This window comes from Colobus angolensis, unplaced genomic scaffold (assembly GCF_000951035.1).
Source record: "Colobus angolensis palliatus isolate OR3802 unplaced genomic scaffold, Cang.pa_1.0 Scaffold24, whole genome shotgun sequence".
Classification (NCBI taxonomy): Eukaryota; Metazoa; Chordata; class Mammalia; order Primates; family Cercopithecidae; genus Colobus; species Colobus angolensis.
Window position 1 is genome coordinate 9,398,707 of NW_012115599.1, and position 19,366 is coordinate 9,418,072.

Here is a 19,366-nt window from a genome sequence, read left to right on the forward strand (position 1 = left end):
CGCACGTCACTCCTGCACGGCGAGTGCTGGAGCACAAGCTGCCGCTCGCTCGGTCAGGGCGCCCCCTCCGCCCGCCTCCCGCTTCCTCCTCTGCTGCCTGCCGCTGCCGCCTCCACCATTGTATAATGCTCGGGGAGCGCAGGCAGAGGACGGCAGAGTCTTAGCTTCGGCCTCGCCTGCTGCCCGCTCCCCGGCGCCACCCTCGGGCCCCTGGAGCGGGGCACTCCGCATGGAGCTGGAGTAGCTGAGGAGTGGGCGGAAACCCCTCCTGATGCGTTAGTTCCCAGGTGGAGCTGCATGTGGTAAGTTCTCCCGGCGCCGGGCTGGAGGGGATCCGCGGGAGCTGGCGCTCCGGGTGGATGGGGGGCGGTGTTGGGACCCGGCCAGGGCCGGGAGAGCCCTGAGGGCGGAGGAGGGGCCGGGCGCCGCCGCGGGAGGGAGCCGGGGACGGAACAGGTACGGGAGGAGCGCTCCCTCCCGCGGCCCCGGCCCCGCGCTCTCGGACCCCCGGCGCCTGCGGGCTGAGCCGCTGGGGGCAGGGCCGGGGTCAGGAGGGGGTCGGGAGCTGGGAGAGCCGAGCGGCGGGTGGGGGCGCCTGGAGCTGTCGCCTCTACAGCTGGGATGTGTGTGCGCGTTGTGGCGGTTGTGTTGTTGTGAACGTGCGAGACTTTTTAAGGCTCGGATTGCTGGCGCGAAGGCTGCTTCACTTTTGAGTTCCGTGGCCGGGTTTGCATCCAACTTGCTGTAGTGCGTTTTTGTGAATTTCCCGGTGTTTTTGTTTATGTTAAAGACGTTCCTTTCCACCCTCTTTTCGCCCATGCCCAAATGAATTGATTTGGGATCTATATGTATATTAAACTGAACGTCTCGTTGGGTTTTAAGTTAGAAATCTACAAGTCATCTTGGTGGTAACCGCCTATGACTGAAAGGGAGGGGGCTGAGGGGAGCCAGCTGTCCCAAGCTCTAGACTTTGTACCAGTAAGACAGGGGGTGTCGTCACAGGGCCACTGCATGGAGAGAAAATCGTGTTTTGTTTTGTTTCTCGGCTGTAAGTTATCTTACCTTTAGCAGAAGTGGTAGTAATGGATTGAGAATGGGAGTCGAGTTTTAGGTTTAGTTTCTAAGTTTCACGAAAAGATCAGGTATAGTTTGCATTGGAATAACTTTTTGCTTGCAAGCTGAGTCGTTTCAGGAGGTAGAAAGTAAATTTTCACAGACACTGAATGGGGAGGACAGTCAGCAGAGTGAGACAGCCAGCCTCAGACCACAGCAGTTTTTATTTGAATCGAATCGGGCAGTCCCAGTTGGTCTTAGGGGAGAGAGTACATGTTTTCAAGCTTTGTTCATGAAATACGCCTTTTGATTTCCCAATATATGTTAAGAAATATCCATAATGTGTGTAAAGAACCTAGAAGTTGTAGTCACCAGTAGGATTCCTGAGGCCCTAAGTGTTCACAGTAGCTTTTTGTAATTAGTGACTAGTCCCTGACAAGAGTGATGTGGGCTTTTGGCTTCGCTCCGCCCCTGAAGGACCGTCCACCTGAGAGCGTCTGGGCTGCTTGGCCGATGGGGGTTGGGGGTAGTTGCTCAGCTCAGCAGAAGGCATGTCTCACCCTGGCAGCTCCCATCCCTCCCCCTTTTTATAGCAGTCTATTCTGATATGAGTGTGCTAGGGTGTGCTGTGAAGATGAAAATATCCATCCTAAGATCCCAACTTCTGGAGTGAACAAGAATAGTTTGTTTGTGGATCTCTGCTTTTCTGTTTATTTTTTCAGGGTTCTTTTTTTTTTTTCTTTAAAAGAGACAAATACTTAAAAGTTTTCCTTTAGCTTCATCGACTTCCTTAGAGGTGTATTATATGTTAATATAAAATTTTTATGTCGTTCTTTAAGTTTGGAATCCTTTAACCATTTTTTTAACTTCTTTCACCCCCTAATTAAAATGTACATAACCATGTTGTTCTCAGATGAGAAATTTTATTTTGGATTTGACATCCCCCAACCCTCTTTTTCCTTAACACCCGGCTCTTTTCCTTACTTCATTAAGACAGGTAGGGGAGAGGACTCACATTTTGTAATGCCAACCAAGTGTATGTATGATAGGAGATGTCCTAGGGAACGGTTTTATTGTCAGGCGAGTGTCACAACATCTTAGGTAACAGCTGCTCGAGCTTGTTTCCCTTGAAGAATTAAGAGAAGGATATTAATTCAGATTTAGAAAGTCTTTACACTTCTATTTGCTGAATTGTCCCTCTTTAAAGTTTTTGTATTTAATTGAGAAGCTAAAATATGAATTTTGCCCAATTGCTACACACTGAATTATTACTGATATTGAGCATAGTAAAATAGCACATATTTTGATATTTTAAAACTCATTCAAATTTGTGTGGCGACTGATAGCCTATGGCATCTGCTATTTTAAACAGGGTTCCAATGGCAGAATAAGTTACAACACTACTTTAGAAAGGCACACACATGCATCACACACAAAAAACATTACAAAACGTATGAAGGCAGTTTGAAGATGTTCGAATGCAAATACATAAAAATTTCTATCAATAAAAGTAGCATGCTGCAAGTTATCAGTGTCCACTTATACTACAAGTTTACCCTCAGACAAAATACTTTACATTTTAGTAACTAAGAAAGGTGAAAGCTGGAACAGAAACTTTGAGAGGTTTCTTTTGCTGTGGTTTCTTGTTAAAGAGCACAGAAAAAAAGTATGAAGCTTTATTTTATATTTCACATATATCAACAGAATCAAGACCACTTTGTCAATATTACCTATGGAAAAAGCTATGTATAGATAGGAGTATTTGGGACCATGAATTTCAATTCACTCATAGAATTTTTAAAGCTTTTTGGCAACAGAAATTTTGTATTCAGTGTCATGGCATGTCCTGTAGGAGATAGCTCTAGTTGCAGTAGTTTCTTGGTACCTGAGAGAGAGAGCAAGCACAGGCGCTGTCTCTGATTACTGAGTCCAAAGATCAGGTGTGTACTGAAGGCACCAGAAGGCAAGCTCTAGTTGACGTGAAAATGGCCTTACAATAAGGGTGACACCAGCTCTCATAGGTCTTTCTGTTAAATACTGACTAGCAAAACATGAAAATCTAAAAGTGCCATGGCCACTTTATATGCACAACTCATATATTTTGTACCTATTGTTAATAATTATTCATTAAGCAATTGATAGAAATCCATAAGCCAGGACTCCTGTTTAAGAAATGTGTGCCTATTTCATTTAATTTTAGTATGTTTGAAGGAAATGGCTACTAATCCAGAAAAAATGATTGTCTCAAACGGCCGGTGCAGTTGGTATTAAAGGCAAACTTCTGCCCTGTGTGCAGATGCTGGGAAACCCTTATGAACAGAACTGTCCCCTGGAGCGTCCGTCACTCATTGTGTGGAGCAGTGTCTTTCTCCATTAGCCCTGTGTGGCAGTTCATTCTTTGTATGAATCTGTGAATGGCATATGTCAGCCCAATAAGACAACATTCCTATTCTGAGTAATAAATAGACTCCTTGTTTTTTTTTTTTTTTTTCTCGGAGATCATGAGACAAACAAAACAGGATTGGCTGTCTAAAAATTTTCTTTGAAATACAAATGAAAATTTCAAAGTAAAATCATCACAATATATTTTATAATATATGATTTCTAATAGGACAGAACAGATACTGCCAGTTTCAACAAGCACCACATATAGACAGCATGAACTCTTTTGAAAATTCTGCCCTCTTTGTGGTGTGAGGGATCCCAAAGCTGGAAAGACCCATTTGTCTTTTCCCAGAATCCTCTGTCCCTCATCTGAACTTAATGCTAGGATTCTCTGAAGTAAACCCCACAATTTGATTGATCTATTTTGGAAACCCAAGATCACCTAAGCTGTATTCTGCATCCATTGCAGTTTTCAGCTCAGAATGGAGTTGGCATCTGTGCTCCTGGCCGGCCTCTTCTTACGCTTGCACACTGTCTGGCCAGAGCTGGCCCCTGCCTCCCCACAGGGACAGCAGATCAAGGGGTGCATGTGCCCGGCCCACCTCCACCCTGAGTGGAGAGTGGACTGAGCTATGTGGAGGCGTCGGGTGGGGGCTGGAGGGGAAGAGCAGAGGATAGATCTGGAGCTGACTGTGCAACTGCTACAGCAGGTCTGACTAGTTTGAGGTGCCCAAAGGCAGCTTTGTTTTTCTAGTAACTCCAGGTAGCAGCAAACTTCAGTTCTTAAAACTCATTCATGTCTGCCTTACTGTCTTTTTTGTCACTTTACAAAAACCTGTGTCTTTGCAGAATTACTAATTAATTCTAAGCTTTTTTCCTTTAAAAACCTTCCTAGGCAGTTAACTGAAAAGAAGCTAAGCATTTTCTAAGGACTTCCCCATAGAATAGTAAAGGGGAAGGGATTCTGGCTCTTAAAGACATGATCTATGTCTGTATATTCTGTATATCCATATGCACACACACTGATGTTTAACAGTGGGCTGAGTGAACCTGTTGAAGAAAAGTAAAATGTACACTTGAATAGACCATGGTCAAAACCACCGAATGATCAAAAGTCCCTTGCTCCAGATCAGCCTTTAGCGCTTTGCTTGCCTCTGCTCCAGCTGGCTGCTTATCATTCCATGCCATGCACTGCAGCTCCTGGGGTTTGGAGCAGGCCTGCTAGTGTACCCCACCCTTGTGTTTAGAAGTGTTGCCCAAGTTAAACTCAGAGAATCTGAAAGTCCCAAGGTCATCTCTATACCAGAACAAGTTTGCATAAAATCCTAGTCATGCTAATGAGATACCGAGCTGGCAACTGCTTTAAACTGATCTTCCTGTGTGGTTATCCCATTTTATAATAGGTGATACAGATTTGCTTTTCAGATTTCTTTCCTACTTTGAGGGGACATCTCCCTGTCCATCTGTACCTCTTCTGTGTCTTCCGTGCTATCAGAGAAAACCAATCTGCCTGAGGAATTTGGGTACTATGATCCCGAGTGGAATAATTTTTGCTCTGTCTCTCTGCTTCTCAGGAACTTGGTGGTCTTTTCTGAACTTTTTAAGGCAAACTAATTTTGTTTTAGTAGTTTTACCATGTCCAGAAATACAAAATGAAGTATGTTTCACTGGCAATGGTTCTTAGCTGTCTGACAAGTAGTTGGTTTACAAATTAAAAATTTGATTCTTCAGGTGGTTCCTGCATTCTTCAGAAACTCCAGAAGACAGGTAGGATGAATAGAGTGTGAGGGGTGGCAGGCTGGGGAGGTTGAGGAAGGCTTTCCATGAAGACCATTGAAGGTAATTGAAGAATTATGAAGCATTTTCCTTATAAAATAAATAGTTATTACATTTAGTGTGGTACTCTGATTATTTTTATTGTATTTAAGTGACTTAGCTTAAAGTTCAGTGAGCCATTCATTATCAATGCACAGAAGTCCTTGGGAAGATATACGTTTTATCTCAAAATAGTCCCAAAGTAGTTATTTTTTAATGGCTGCCATATTTACAAAGTTATCATTTACTCCCCTCAAGTTTAGTTTGTATCCTCATTGCCTTTTTCTTTGTAAAATTATTTTCTGTGTGTGAATTACTGAAGTATACGATACAAAGTTTAAATTGTCTTTGTAAAATCTTATTAGCCTACCTAATTCTTAGAGGCAACTAAATTAAACATTTGAAACATGTAGATTACTTACATGGGACAGGTATTTACATAGAATAGTTATTTCCTGCCATTTGCATGTCTCAACTATATTTCTATTATTCTGCACCTCAGATTTTTGTACTCATGTCATGTTGTAGAAATGTGATATTGTTCTCTAAGGAATCCAGGTTTAGGCCATACAATACAATGTTCAGTTTTACACAGTAAGTAAAAGAAACAACATTTCTCTGGTTTTCCTCTTTGGACGCACGGATAAGTTATAAGATGAAATATGTTCTGTATTTGTAAGCAATATTTTAAGTGATTCTTTCGTAGTAATGAAGCATCCAAATTTGAAGGCATGAGTAGTTTTTATTTTTTAACTTTTAAGAAACGCTTCTATTGAGGCATTTCTTGAAGTAGCATACTTTATTTTTATTCCTTAGTTTTATTCAGTGGCAAATAGTTGTCTAACTAATAAAACCTAGAAGGCCACCTTCGGTTTTAACTAAGATGTAATTTTATCTTTCACAGAATTGTTCTAAAACCTTCTATTTCCCTGTTTTAGTAAGACTTACATGTATCTTGAATCTTGAGGGGGTTTTTTTTGTTTGCTTTTGTTTTTTACACAAAAACTGTCACATACTTTTGGCAAAGCCTTTCCTTCCTACTCTAAGCCCCCCACCCCCTTGACATTGTTTATTAAGGGTCTCTAGCGTGAGGGAGAAAAACAATGTATCTTTAGGGAAAAGATGCTACAGGAGAATTGAAACAGAATCCCATCCAAGCAATTATAAATACAGGAGAAAAAAAATTTTCCTTATGCTGGAGAATGGGGGTTGGGCAATGCTAGCTAGCCTTTACTAGTAAAGCACTTAATCTTATGGGAAAAATTGTCAAATCTGAGAATTCCTTACCCTAATGTTAATGAGGCCTTAGATTCAAAATGCTAAAAACATCATATTCTGACACCAAATTATTATGAAGTAGCATCACAATTCAAATGATTATAATATATATGTTTATACTTTCCAGTTTTCAAATGGGGAGACTCACTATAACATTTCATCTATTATGAGCATTATTATTGAACGTACAACATCATATAACCTGAACTTGTAATTTAAATAGAATTTCAGCAAGTAGTTACACATAATAATCTTGCTTCATTATCTCCCTAAGGTTAACTGTGTTACATTTTATAATTAAATGGCCCCTCCCCAATGTCCTTTCTGAAGGGTTTTCCCAAATAACTGCCTGAAGTGGTATCTGTTCAGTATGGAGATAATTTATAGTTATTAAGACGTAGCAAGTAGGCTTAGTAAAGGCATCTATACTGGTAAAAGTCTTAGCCAAATTTATTGAGACTCATTGTTTTATTGGGAGCCCATGTTGGAAGCCCCACTGGAAATTCTGAACTGTTGGTTTCTCCACATTCACATCTCATGACTTGGGTGTGTGTTTGTTGTTGTGTGTTTGTTCTCATTTCAGGAATCCTCCAGGGATTCTAACCATGGTTTTTGAAACATCAGTGTTAACTTTTACACGGGGAAACAACTTTTCCTATACACAGTACTTCCAGAGTTTGAACCATATCATAATTTAATTTATTTTGGCCTTGGAAAAGCTCCCAGCTTGCTTAGCATTGTTCTGTGGATACCTGAATTTGAAAACAATCTTGAAAATGTATATACTTTGAGAGCTGTAGGTAGAAATTGCAGTGAAGAATCGCTTCTGCGCTCCTTGCTGCTCGGCTGCGCCCCCTCGTGGCTGGATGTGATGTGCTGTCTTGCAGAGTTTAAAGAGTTCCAACTTGAATTGGGCGTGCTTGTTTACATGGAGCAGTAATAGCTTTCTTCTGTGTGAAAAAAAAACCTATCAAATTAATATAATAGTTTTCATTGGGGGTGTGAGTAATTTATTGTGCTTATTTTTGTATGTTTTAATTTTAAAAATATGTATTGGCGTGTTGTGGTTTGTAACTTTTTATTATGGAAAATTCCAAACACACTCAAAAGTAAAAGCGAGAGTACAATGCACTGCCTTGTACTTATCAGCCAGCCTCAGCAGGTATCAACATTTTGTCAAATCTCGTTTCATCTACATGGCCAGGCTTTGGGTTTTTTGTTTGTTTGTTTGTTTTGGAGTATTTTAAAGCAAATTCCAGGCATCAGAGCATATTATGTTTTTGTTAACTTCAGGTTAAAAACTGTATAATTCTACTCAATCTTTTACTTGAATTAAGTGTGCCATTCCCATGTAATCCTTTTTCTTTATAAATTAAAAAAAAAAATCCTTAAAACTGAGAAAACAAATAAAGCTTTTTTCTTTCTAATTTTTTTTTTAGATCGAGTGTCCCATACTTTTAGCCAGAATCCTTAGGTAAAATAAAACAATTGACAGCATTCTCATTGTCCTTGGAAGAAGGTGATTGGTGTCCATAGCTTCATAAGAGTTAGGATTAAAACTTAAAATTCCCAGCTGGCAGAGGAACCACTGAGACAGGATATTAGAAACATTTTATACCACTTGACAGTTGTATTCTAAAAAGCCTATTTCCTTTCCAGATGTGTACTAACAAGGCCATAATTTAGTCTAAAGAAATATTTATTTGAAACATTCCCTCCCAGAATTTGACTATATTTTGCTTACTAAATGCAGTTGTCAACATTTTTAAAAATTATTTTACTAGGAGAAAAGATTATATTTGACAAACCTCCAGTATTGGAAATTGCCTTCAATTTAATAGAAGCATGTAAAAATCTGAGAGGAGAAACTAGAATTTTAAAAATTTGAACTTCAGAAAACAACCCCAAACAGTAAAGGTTGTTTCTTAAATTTACTTAGGGCTTGACTTCCTGGTCGAATTTCAGTGTATCGTCAGGCTTCCCCGCCCCCTGCCCTCTTCTCCACTGTCAAGAAAGCCAGGATTGCTCCTGCAGGTCTTCGTCAAATGCAGGGTCTGATCTTGCACAAACAGCCTAAGTTGCGTTGCCCTGCGGGCCCTCGCGCGGCCGGTGCGCAGCGGGAGAGCCCGGAGGAGGCGCCGGCAGCAAACAGTGGTATCGGGTTACAGGTTCAGAATATCGCTGGAGCACTGGTGACTGGCTTGATCTAGTGACCGGCTTTATAATTACATTGCCGATTTGTTAGGGGAGGCTTTGTCTTCCTTACCAATTAGCATGGATGTTACTGCAGGGGCCTCAAATTCTGGATGAGCTTTGGTTTTTTTGTGTGTGTTTTTTTAAAGCATCCCAATCCATAGAACTTCATGGGTTCTGTTACTAATACTTCCTCTTGTCTTTGGGCATCCTTACCCTGTCTGTAAATAAGCCAGAGACGGTCTCTCCCTGTTGGAATTTTTGCCCCTGTTTCTGCCCACTCCCCTGGGCCAGACGCAGTTGTTTTGGGGTCCGAGGTCTACTTTTGCTCTTTGGATGCCCCAGCACCTCCCCGCACCGTGCTGGAGGGAACAGCCCACATCCCGTGCCTGCTGCAGTGTCAGGACACACGAGACCCGGCTGAGGACGCGCCTGTTTCTCTTAGCTTCCTTTCTGATTCTGCCAGCATCATCCGCCACTGCAACCTTTTCAGGGCAGCCTCTTTGTTTTCGCTGGTGTGTTTTCTTGTTCCTTGAGGGAGGAGGGTGTTAAAAGCCTGGACATGATCAGATTTCTTAGTCCAGTGTGTTGTTTAAGGTGTAATATTTTAAGTGTAGAAAGTTGTCTAAGTAAATAGCTTCCCCCAATTAGGATCGGGCTTCTCCTTCCTGCTCAGAAGTTGCTGTGTCACACTAGGACAGCAGCCTCGAGGCAGAGCGCTGGGTTCCTCAGCGTCCCGCCCTCAGGCTGGTGGGAGGTTCCCTTTTGTCATGAACAGAGGCTCTCCCACTTGGGATGCCTCAAAAGCAGGGTCCTAAACGCATTGGAAGGCCAGCCTGTGGACTGAGGAGAAGAGAAACAGCATATTCTGTGTTTCAGAAGTTGTCTCAAAACAATCCTGGCCCTACTTGGAGCCTCTTTTAGGCTCAGAAGTCTGCCACACGCCCAGCTAATTTTACTGGGGGCATCCCTTTCTTCTACCACCACCGCCAAGAGACACCAGGAGAATGAATGTGTTTCCACTTAGGGCTGTGGGCTTTGGTGGCACAGGATGTCAGGGGAAGGGGAAGGACCGCTGCCAGGCTTCTTGTAAGACAATTGCCACACGTCTTCTCTCAGCTTTTTTCTGACAAAGAAGTGGGTGCATGAGGGCAGATCACTACTTTGAGCGTTGGCATTGGGGTAAAGGCCTCATCTTTCTTGTTTTAGTGTTAGCATTGGCACCTCTGGACTCGTCAGCAACCAGTGGTCACACCAGCAGCCATATGGGACAATGTGTCTGATGAGGTTAGGGATATGACTCGTTAAAGCTCCCCTTTGAATTAGGAGCCTTTTTCCTGAGAGCTGTTAGCTAGCGTTTTGAAAACGTTCCTGTTGAAGTATAGCGTGCATGTGGAGCTGTGCAGGATCCCGCGTGTGCAGGCCGGTGACTCATCACGAGGCAGGCCCCAGCTGCGCTCTCCACCCAGGTGAGCGGCAGAGCATGGCCCGCTCGCCCCACTAGCCGCCGGTATACCACGGCAGACACGGGAGTTCAGTGTTGCCTTGTTACCTGACTTTTAAAACAACATACCACTTCATTGTGAAGCCTGCTGCACTCTTGAGAAGAGAGCATACAGAATGTCTAGTTGTTGCTGTTTCCCAAAAGGAAATTGGAAAAAGTTCTTGAAAAGGTGCACAAGGTACAAACCAGTTGGGCTTCTAAGGCGATGCTTTCCTGGGTTCCCTGTCTATCCCCACACCGGGTCAGGGTGGTGCCGAGCTGCACAAGCCCCAGGGGTGCAGGACCAGGTGTCTCCACTCAATCTTTGATTCCTTTTTGGTCACAAGATCAGTCACACCTTCCCCAATTATTTCCTCTCTTAAGAATTTAGAACTAAGCTGTCAACTTTGACCCCCTTTTAAAGTCCTTTTGTGGCATGAATTCGCTTTCTCCAGACACTGAGTAGAAAAGTCTATCAAGAGTTTTCCTTCTGCCCAGGCTAATGACAGTCATTTGGGATGAATCAAGTTAAAATACAATGCAGAGTGTTACATCTATGAAGACTTCTGCATCTTTTTTTGATTGGCACAGAGAAACCCAGCAAGCCAGTCTTGCTGACGAGGGCTCCCTGTGCAGGCCTCCTACAGCCCCCTCACTGCCCGCAGGGTCTGTCGAGGGAGCTACCAGGATGCTGTGATGTCTGCAGAGGCTGGGGTGAGCCTGCAGGTTAAAGCAGTAGTTTTTGTTGTTGGTGGTAGGATGACAGAAGCGGTAGTTTGGAAAAGTCGATTTAATAGTCTCACTTAAAAAAATCATAACATATATTTTGACAGTTCAAATAACATTAAAGGACAGTAATTTTTTAAAAAAGAGATTTTAAAGAGGTGTAGCTTTTAAATAGTTGGAAAACATTGAGCTAAAGATAACTTTTTCTGATTCATCTTTTAAAAAATTGTTTGCATTTTTTTTTTGCAAAATGTAGTAGTGGGAGTTGTTACTTACTCTTTTAAACGTAAGTACTATTTCAGTTCCTTTTTGGGCTTTGGATAAGATCCCACCGCCATCACTTTAAGACCCCAGCAAGGAAAATCTGGGCCCCACTGGGCCAGTAGGATCTGACACATCAGTTTGAGAACCTGAGTTTTGTCATTAAAATTGAGTTTAAGACATCTTAACTCTGCATGCAGTGTTTTGTTTTCTAATGTCAGTTGTCAGTTACTATCACAAAAATGCTGTTCATTCCTTTTTGCCCTGCTAAATTAGACACAAATAAGGAAGGCCTTGGGAATCAAGATTAACTGAATAAAGATATCCTCCGGCCTAAACTTGAAATGGCCTGATGAGGAAAAGAAGAAACGGTAGTTCTCAAAGTGAGGTTCCCAGACCAGCATCACCTGAAAGCTTGTTGGAAATGCCGATTCGAGGGCCCCTCCCCAGACATGCTGAAGGAGAAATATGGGAGGTGGGGCCCAACCGCAGGTGCTTATCAGGCCTCCAGGTGAGCCTAAGGCTTTCCCTTGGTTGAGAAGCGAAGGATGGGAGAGTGGCTCACAGAAGAGCTTCTCAGCTGGAGCTTTCCTGCCTACTCTGTATCTCAGCTGCTGGTGCATTGTGTGACCCTGATCCCACCCTGTAAAACCGTTCAACTCGGAGGTCTGTGCAACCCTCCCCTTCCTCGGATCCTCCCTCCCAGACACAGTTCTCACTCAAGGACACACACACACACACACACACACACACACAACTGTCCCTGTTTTTACAGTGCTGCCCTGGCTGCCTCTTGGTGTCTTTCCTCATTATTTCCAGTTACCGTTGGTGTATTCAGTGACTATCTACGGAGCATCTTGGGTTGGAGACTGCCGTATGCTGAGGGTACAGAAGTGAACAAAACACACACACCGTCTGTGCCCTGGGGGGCTCACTATCTTGAGACGGGAAACAGATACGAAGAGACAGTCCCACCTTAAATATAAATTTCAAATAGGCTACGAATCTATTTCCACTGGTCTCCCGGCTGCCCCCAGCCCACAGTAATCTCTCAGATTCCTTACGGTGGGAGTCACTCAGATTCTGGAATTGCAAAACCCCAAAAAGTCAAGTCATTCAGGCACCTGGTCCTCTGGTCCTTTGACTTCTGAGGACACTTCTAGTGAGTGACATTTGTTACTTTTGAGCATCTGCCCAGATTGTAGCTTTTGAGGGCGGGGTCCTTCCTAATGAAAAGTTGCACAGTTGAAAACTAGTTTTGGTGTACAGAGTTGTGTTTAGTATGAAATTTCCTGGAAAACTCCAGAAGTTTTCATTTATGTCGCTACCTGTGAGTTTTGTTCTTTATGTTTGAAACTTGGTTGCTGCAGTTAATAGTTGCTAAAATTAATGTTTAGAAAACCAGAATGCTAGGAATTTGTTTCTGAAAAGTTTATTGGGGAGGGAGGTCATTTGATCTCAAACCTTATGCTAAGAGCCAATGACTATTCAGTAGAAAAGTGGCTGTGGTTAGTTTTAGGCCCCTTGGGGTGGGCAGAAGAAGGAGGAGCACCCACATGATTCCTCCACGTGGGAGTCTCCAGCCCCACCCTGGAGCTCAGGGTCACTTTGGGTCTTTGTCTGGAAAAATTGGGTAGAAGGCATGGGTTTTTTAGGCTTTGGTCTTCACCAGCCAAGGGAGGAGATGAAGTGGAGTGTCAAAGCCCTGGGGTGACCTAGGAAGCCAGTGGATCACAGGCCCCCCTTTCGTGAACTCCAGGCCCACCCTCCACAGGAACCACAGCACCCCCTCCCTAGAGTTACCTAGACGTCCTTAGCGAGCTCCTGCTACTGCTTCATCTTCAAGTTGCAGCCCAGTGAGGCCTTTTTGAAAGGTCCCTTGCCTCTCCAAAGGGAGGTTAAAGAACTATTGTTATTTTCTTAGAGTGCCTGAGGAAAGAGAGGCTTCTGAGGAGCTAGGAGCTGGGCCGACCCTGACCTTGGCCAGTCTGAGCCAGGCCCAGAGAGGCCCGGAGGGGCTGATGCGCCTGGCTTCTTGCCCTCTGGTTCTTGAGGGCATGTCGTGTCTTTTCTCCTTTAAATTGGGCCCTGCGTAAGGAGGTGGTTGTTACATAAAACCCTGAGAGTGAGAGTTCCCACTGCCCTCCCCGTCTAGGAGTTGGAAGCCTCTTCTGAATATGCTCATTGTAATGTTACTGCAGTGTGTCAGGCAAACTTAAGGAAAATGACTTCACTTTTTATTATGTTGCATTGTATTCCTTTCTGTAACAGCTTAGATAGAATTAGGATTAAAAAAAATTAAGATGATAGGCATTTTACAGTCTTACTGGGTGTGTGGAGTCAGTTTTGCCTTATAATATAATACAAAATAGAGAAATGGTGGCAAACCTGCCTTGAGGTACACTGCCTCAGGGGTCCTTATTCACACCTCTGAAGAGCATCCAAGATTTGGTGTGTGTGTCTGTTCCTGCTCACAGATTTTGCTTACCGAGCCCTCTGCCCTCCCCTTCCAGGCAGCATTACAGATGTCTTATCAGGCTTTCTCTAAATCATTAGGATTAGCACACAGCTCTGGCCAGCTGGATCATTCTAATTGGAAATTAGGTGCTTCTCACATTGAAATCCTTCTGAAAATATCTCCAAAGATCTCTTTCAGCTATGGGAATTCTACTAAATGCCTATGGTCATGCCTATTGCATGACCTGTATACTTTTTAAATATGTGAATTCTGTAGATTCAGTGATCATTTCTAGAAAAATGCATTATTTAAAAAGTTCTGTTGTTTGTTCTAGTAACAAGTCTTAAAAAGACAATTCTGCATTGATGACTATAAGAAGAGTCTACACCATCTTCCCTAAATGTTACCTCTCCTCCAGAAAACCGATAAAAATCACTAGCTTATCACAGTGGCGATAAGCTAGTTTGTTTTCGGTTGTATTTTGTTTTATGCTTACGGACAGTGCTTCTCAAGCTTCCTGTGACAAGGGGCTGTCTTGGTTCCCTGGCCCCCCAGCTCCTAGCTCCTCAGAAGCCTCTCTTTCCTCAGGCACTCTAAGAAAATAACAATAGTTCCAGGCTAGGCCTGGAGTTCACAAAAGGGGGGCCTGTGACCCACTGGCTTCCTAGGTCACCCTGGGGCTTTGACACTCCACTTTATCTCCTCTATCTTTCATAGACTTTAGTAAGATGCAATAAAAATAATTACCATAAAATGAAATAAAAATACAAAGTTATGGAAAATGGAAGCCCCATTAAAAAAAAATTCCATGTACAGACATACAATTACTGTGTACATTTGCTGTAAAAGTTTCTAAATAATAAAATGTCTCTCCATATCTCATCATGGACCAGTAACAGTTCACAGACAGGCACCATCTGTGGCCACACTTCAAGAAACATTGTTTTACAGTGTGTATGTATCTGTGTACTCACACATTTAAGTGTGTTGCCATGATCACATTATAACATAACATAGATCTTAGAACTTTATATGGGAATTAAATGCGCTTAGTAAGCTCTTTAGCAAAAGTGAAATTTTTCTATAAGTATTTAAATGCTTAAATTATAAACACATACCAATAGTATACTCGTGAATACAGTTATATGTTTCAAAACCCAGTTGTCCAGTAGCACCTCTGATGCATGAACTAGAAAATGTTTTGCAATGTGAGATGAAACCACCTCCACTCTGATTCACCTTCAAGTTTAAACAGATACTTTAGATAGGAAATGTTCTATGCAAAGTAAATACACAAATGAGACTTTTAGCACTAAACAGTAGGAAATATGTCTATCACATGGAGTATTAGAGAAACCAGCTGTTACTATCATAACCTTTCTTGCCCTGGAGAACAGTTAATTACTGGACTGGTCATTGTGATTGACAGCCATTTTTTAAATGTTAACAAAATGAGGGGAAATGTTTCATGCAAGTAACTCCACATTCTTCGTAAGCATTAACACATCTCAAGCCAGTTCTGATGTTGATAGGTCGCAGCTTGTTCATCTGTCTCTTCTGGAGACTGAGACATGAGGTAAGATGGTCTCAAGTGGCAGGCTCCATGTCCACCTGTATACTGGCCTTGAGGGCAGCATGGCCTGCTTTCTGACAAAGTATGAGAAAGAAGTTCTGTGAAGTTTATATTCCATTTAGCCTTATTTCTTTAGGACGAGACTTGAAATTCAAAATGGTGATCAGGTGCAGGAGGGGATGTTTAGCCTCTTGAAGGCCAGGGTATTCACGTGGGGCTGCCCACTGGGCCTGGTCAAGTGCCTACGACAGTGTAGATGTGGAGAAGTTAACAGAGGATTGAATGAGGTGTGATCAATCAGCTGAAGCAGTTCATTAAAAGGTAAGTGGCATTTAGAAGAGAAATTGGATAACTACAAAGCAGTTGCCTATATATGAAGACATGAGAGTGAGTCACACTGAGGACAGGATTAGCAGGAGTCCCTGAGAATGCTGTAGTGGGAGACCGGGATGGCGAGGGAGCAAGCATGGGCCCGGCTTCATTCGAACCATGATCCTCGCCTGAACGCCAAAAGGCAGATTTCTTGTTAAATGGTTAGAAAGTGAGGTCTTTGAGCCAAAGGCTAATGGACTTGAGATTGTTCTGTTTAGACAGTAGACGTTCTGAAAGGAGATGGTGATCTTGGAGGGTCAGAAGGACCACTCCCCAGGAGGTGACAACCAGATGACAAAACGTATTCAATAAGGCCAGAGCAAGAGAGGACAGTCTGGAATTCCACCCATTACTGGATTCTCAGGGTCTGAGATACGAGGTCATGGTTTCTTCAAAATATGCATGTATCTCTGGAATCACAGGAGGCATTTTGTTAGGAAATGTGTCAAGTACCCAAACAGCAATGCTTATAATCAGAGTTAATTACTTTAAAATTAATCCAGTTGTCTTCAGGCATAACTATGCGTGGATGAAATTGAGCCAAGGCAAAACTTAAGCTGGGAAATATGCATTCCTCCACTTGATTCGACAATGGAAAGTGGTGGCGGCTCAGTCACTGTGGTCATTTAACATACGCGCAGTGCTTTACCGCATGTCACCAACCAGGCAGAAAGGCTCTATGCTTAATGAGGAAGGAAAAGCATTTTGAAAGCATACACAGTTCTACCCAAATTATACATGTTCCCTTTCTTTAACTTGGTTCTTTTAATCCTTTAAGAAGTGCTCAAGCTGTAATCTGTGACACCTATATCTGTTTAGGTCATAGCGTTGTGTTTTCTTGGGCTTTAAAAATAAATCTACTTGGGGGAGGGAAATTGAACCTGCATGATAATCTTAGGCATGCGAACACAAGCACATGAGCTGAGAAAGTCAGAATCATGGTTTCCATGGTAACTCTTAACTTGTCTGTGCCGTACACATTTCTCAAGAAATACACTCACTAGACTACCTAGTGATAAAAATTGCTCCACAGGCATTCAAAGGTGGATTTTCTAACTCTCTGGTATTGTAAAAGGTCTTCCTTCCTCCCACCCCTAATTAATCCACATGTACTTGTAAATAACCCTGGGCAGGAAACTGAGGTCCAAGTCCTGCCCTGTAAAATTGGTCTCTTTTTTTATGGTAGAAATCAGCTTTCATGTGATTAATGCCATTTCCTCCCTCTCCCCTCTGCAGATTTATGTTGGGTAAAGGAGGAAAACGGAAGTTTGATGAGCATGAAGATGGGCTGGAAGGCAAAATCGTGTCTCCCTGTGACGGTCCATCCAAGGTGTCTTACACCTTACAGCGTCAGACTATCTTCAACATTTCCCTTATGAAACTCTATAACCACAGGCCCCTGACAGAGCCCAGCTTGCAAAAGACCGTTTTAATTAACAACATGTTGAGGCGGATCCAGGAGGAACTCAAACAGGAAGGCAGCCTGAGGCCCATGTTCACCCCCTCCTCCCAGCCCACCACCGAGCCCAGTGACAGCTACCGAGAGGCCCCGCCGGCCTTCAGCCACCTGGCGCCCCCATCCTCCCACCCCTGCGACCTCGGAAGCACTACGCCCCTGGAGGCCTGCCTCACCCCAGCCTCGCTGCTCGAGGAAGACGATGACACGTTTTGCACCTCCCAGGCCATGCAGCCCACGGCTCCCACCAAACTGTCACCTCCAGCCCTCTCGCCAGAAAAGGACAGTTTCTCCTCTGCCTTGGACGAGATCGAGGAACTCTGTCCCACATCTACCTCCACAGAGGCGGCCGCGGCTGCGACGGACAGCGTGAAAGGGACCTCCAGCGAGGCTGGTGCCCAGAAACCCGACGGTCCTCAAGAGAGCCGCGCAGATGACTCAAAACTGATGGACTCTCTGCCTGGGAATTTTGAAATAACGACGTCCACGGGTTTCCTCACAGACTTGACCCTGGATGACATCCTGTTTGCTGACATTGATACGTCCATGTATGATTTTGACCCCTGCACTTCCTCATCAGGGACAGCCTCAAAAATGGCCCCTGTGTCTGCCGACGACCTCCTCAAAACTCTGGCTCCTTACAGCAGTCAGCCTGTCGCCCCAAGTCAGCCTTTCAAAATGGACCTCACAGAGCTGGACCACATCATGGAGGTGCTTGTCGGGTCATAAGACCCAGGGACCCAGCGACTGTGCCCACCCAGACCCCAGAGCGTTCCCATAACCCTGACAATTCTCCACACTGTGCATGCACCCTTGCTTGCCTTTTTCAGAGAAAAAGAAAATTTTACAACAGGATCACACTAGTTTTTGCTTTGAGCAGAGTTGGAGTGCCTTCATCCAAGTATGACCACTTGTAATACACTTTTTTTGAGTGGTTCCTCAGAGACCTACTACCCTGGTTTAGGAAAGAATCCATTCGAAGACAATGTTGCAATGTTGAATGACAAAAATAAACAGTTCAAGTGAAGCACAAGGATTAAGTTGGGAAAGCTGTAAATTGCATGTGCATATTTGTCTATTTTTTCTATAAGTTTTATTGCAAGAGGTAAAGAAAACTATATATATATATATATACACACACACACACACACACATATATATATATATATATATCTTATTTAGATAATCTCAGTACCTTTTCTGGCATTTTCGCCCTGTATAGGTTGACTTGGCAATTCGGCCTTTTTAGAGGCATTAACTACTCCTCGTAAGTGTTGCATTTACATGGCTGTTTAGAAAACTGCTGCCCAAATTTATTTTATATTTTTGTACAGATTCTGCAGTTTATGATATTGTTTTTCTAAAAACAAATGCTGTTTATACATATGAGATAGCTATTTTGATAGGATTTGCTCACATAGTTCCTGCAAACTTCAGATGTACAAGTTGCACTTGTACTTTTATAGAGTTGTAATGTTTTATATGTGTATGGTGCAAGAGAAAATTGGATCAAATCAATCTGCAGTTGATGTCCCCAAATGCAAACACAGGCACACACGCACACACACATAAACGCACACACACAGCGCTTTAAGAAAGGGCCAGGTGATATCACACCCAAATTTCACAAACACTGACCCCCTGGCACCAACACCTGCCAGTACTGTGACTTCCAAAGCCAGAGCCACATGTGCTCAGCAAACTTGCATTAAGCAGTTGGCGGGAGATGGCTGTGGAGCTGGGGATTTAAGTGATGGTTCTCTTTTGCTCCCTCTTTTGAGGGTAGAGCTACCATCTTTCTTAAGAGTGTATTTATGCCAAGTTTGTGCTTTTAATTGTTTTTATTTTGTTTTTTAATGAAAACCCAGATCTTTCCTTTTTGGCATAATTTTTATGATGGCCTGAAATTTTACATCCGAACAAAATTTTATGAAAAGCAACCAACTTCTTCATGGAACTCAGCCCTGTTGCAATGCTTAGGGCCCTTAAAGAAGAAAATCTCCCCAGAAGGCATCCATCGGTTGCTAAATTGTCTTCTGCAGCTTCCTTTCCTTAGAGTTTTCCTTCTGTTGCTAAGAGCTGAAAGTGGCATCTTCATGATCACCACAGTGAGCTTGGCTCACCTCGGCCGGCCCGGGATGCACTCTTACAACATGTGTGACTCTTGAACTTGGATTTCATCACATTACGTCACAGCTTCCCATCTGGTTGCTTTCCTAAATCAGCTACTTTACACTTGTCAAGGCTGTTTTACCCCAAAACTCAGACAGGACTTTCTATGCATGTTTTCCCTCCCGCCCCCAATCTCCACCC

At 43.2% G+C, this 19,366-nt stretch overlaps 1 protein-coding gene across 2 annotated transcripts in view; it reads left to right on the plus strand.

Annotated features, from left to right (window-relative positions):
• SERTAD2 (SERTA domain containing 2) overlaps positions 1–18,166 on the plus strand; it is a 31,574-nt gene extending 13,408 nt beyond the window's left edge. The window contains exons 1-2 of one of the 2 annotated variants that reach the window (XM_011945304.1): positions 6–302; positions 16,834–18,166. In XM_011945304.1, the coding sequence (XP_011800694.1) occupies positions 16,838–17,782 (945 nt within the window). In that variant the 5' untranslated portion in view covers positions 6–302; positions 16,834–16,837 and the 3' untranslated portion in view covers positions 17,783–18,166. Of the gene's footprint in view, positions 1–5; positions 303–16,833 lie in introns of those variants that run through there. The other variant, XM_011945305.1, reaches the window with a different exon arrangement.
• The last annotated feature ends 1,200 nt before the right edge of the window (positions 18,167–19,366 follow it).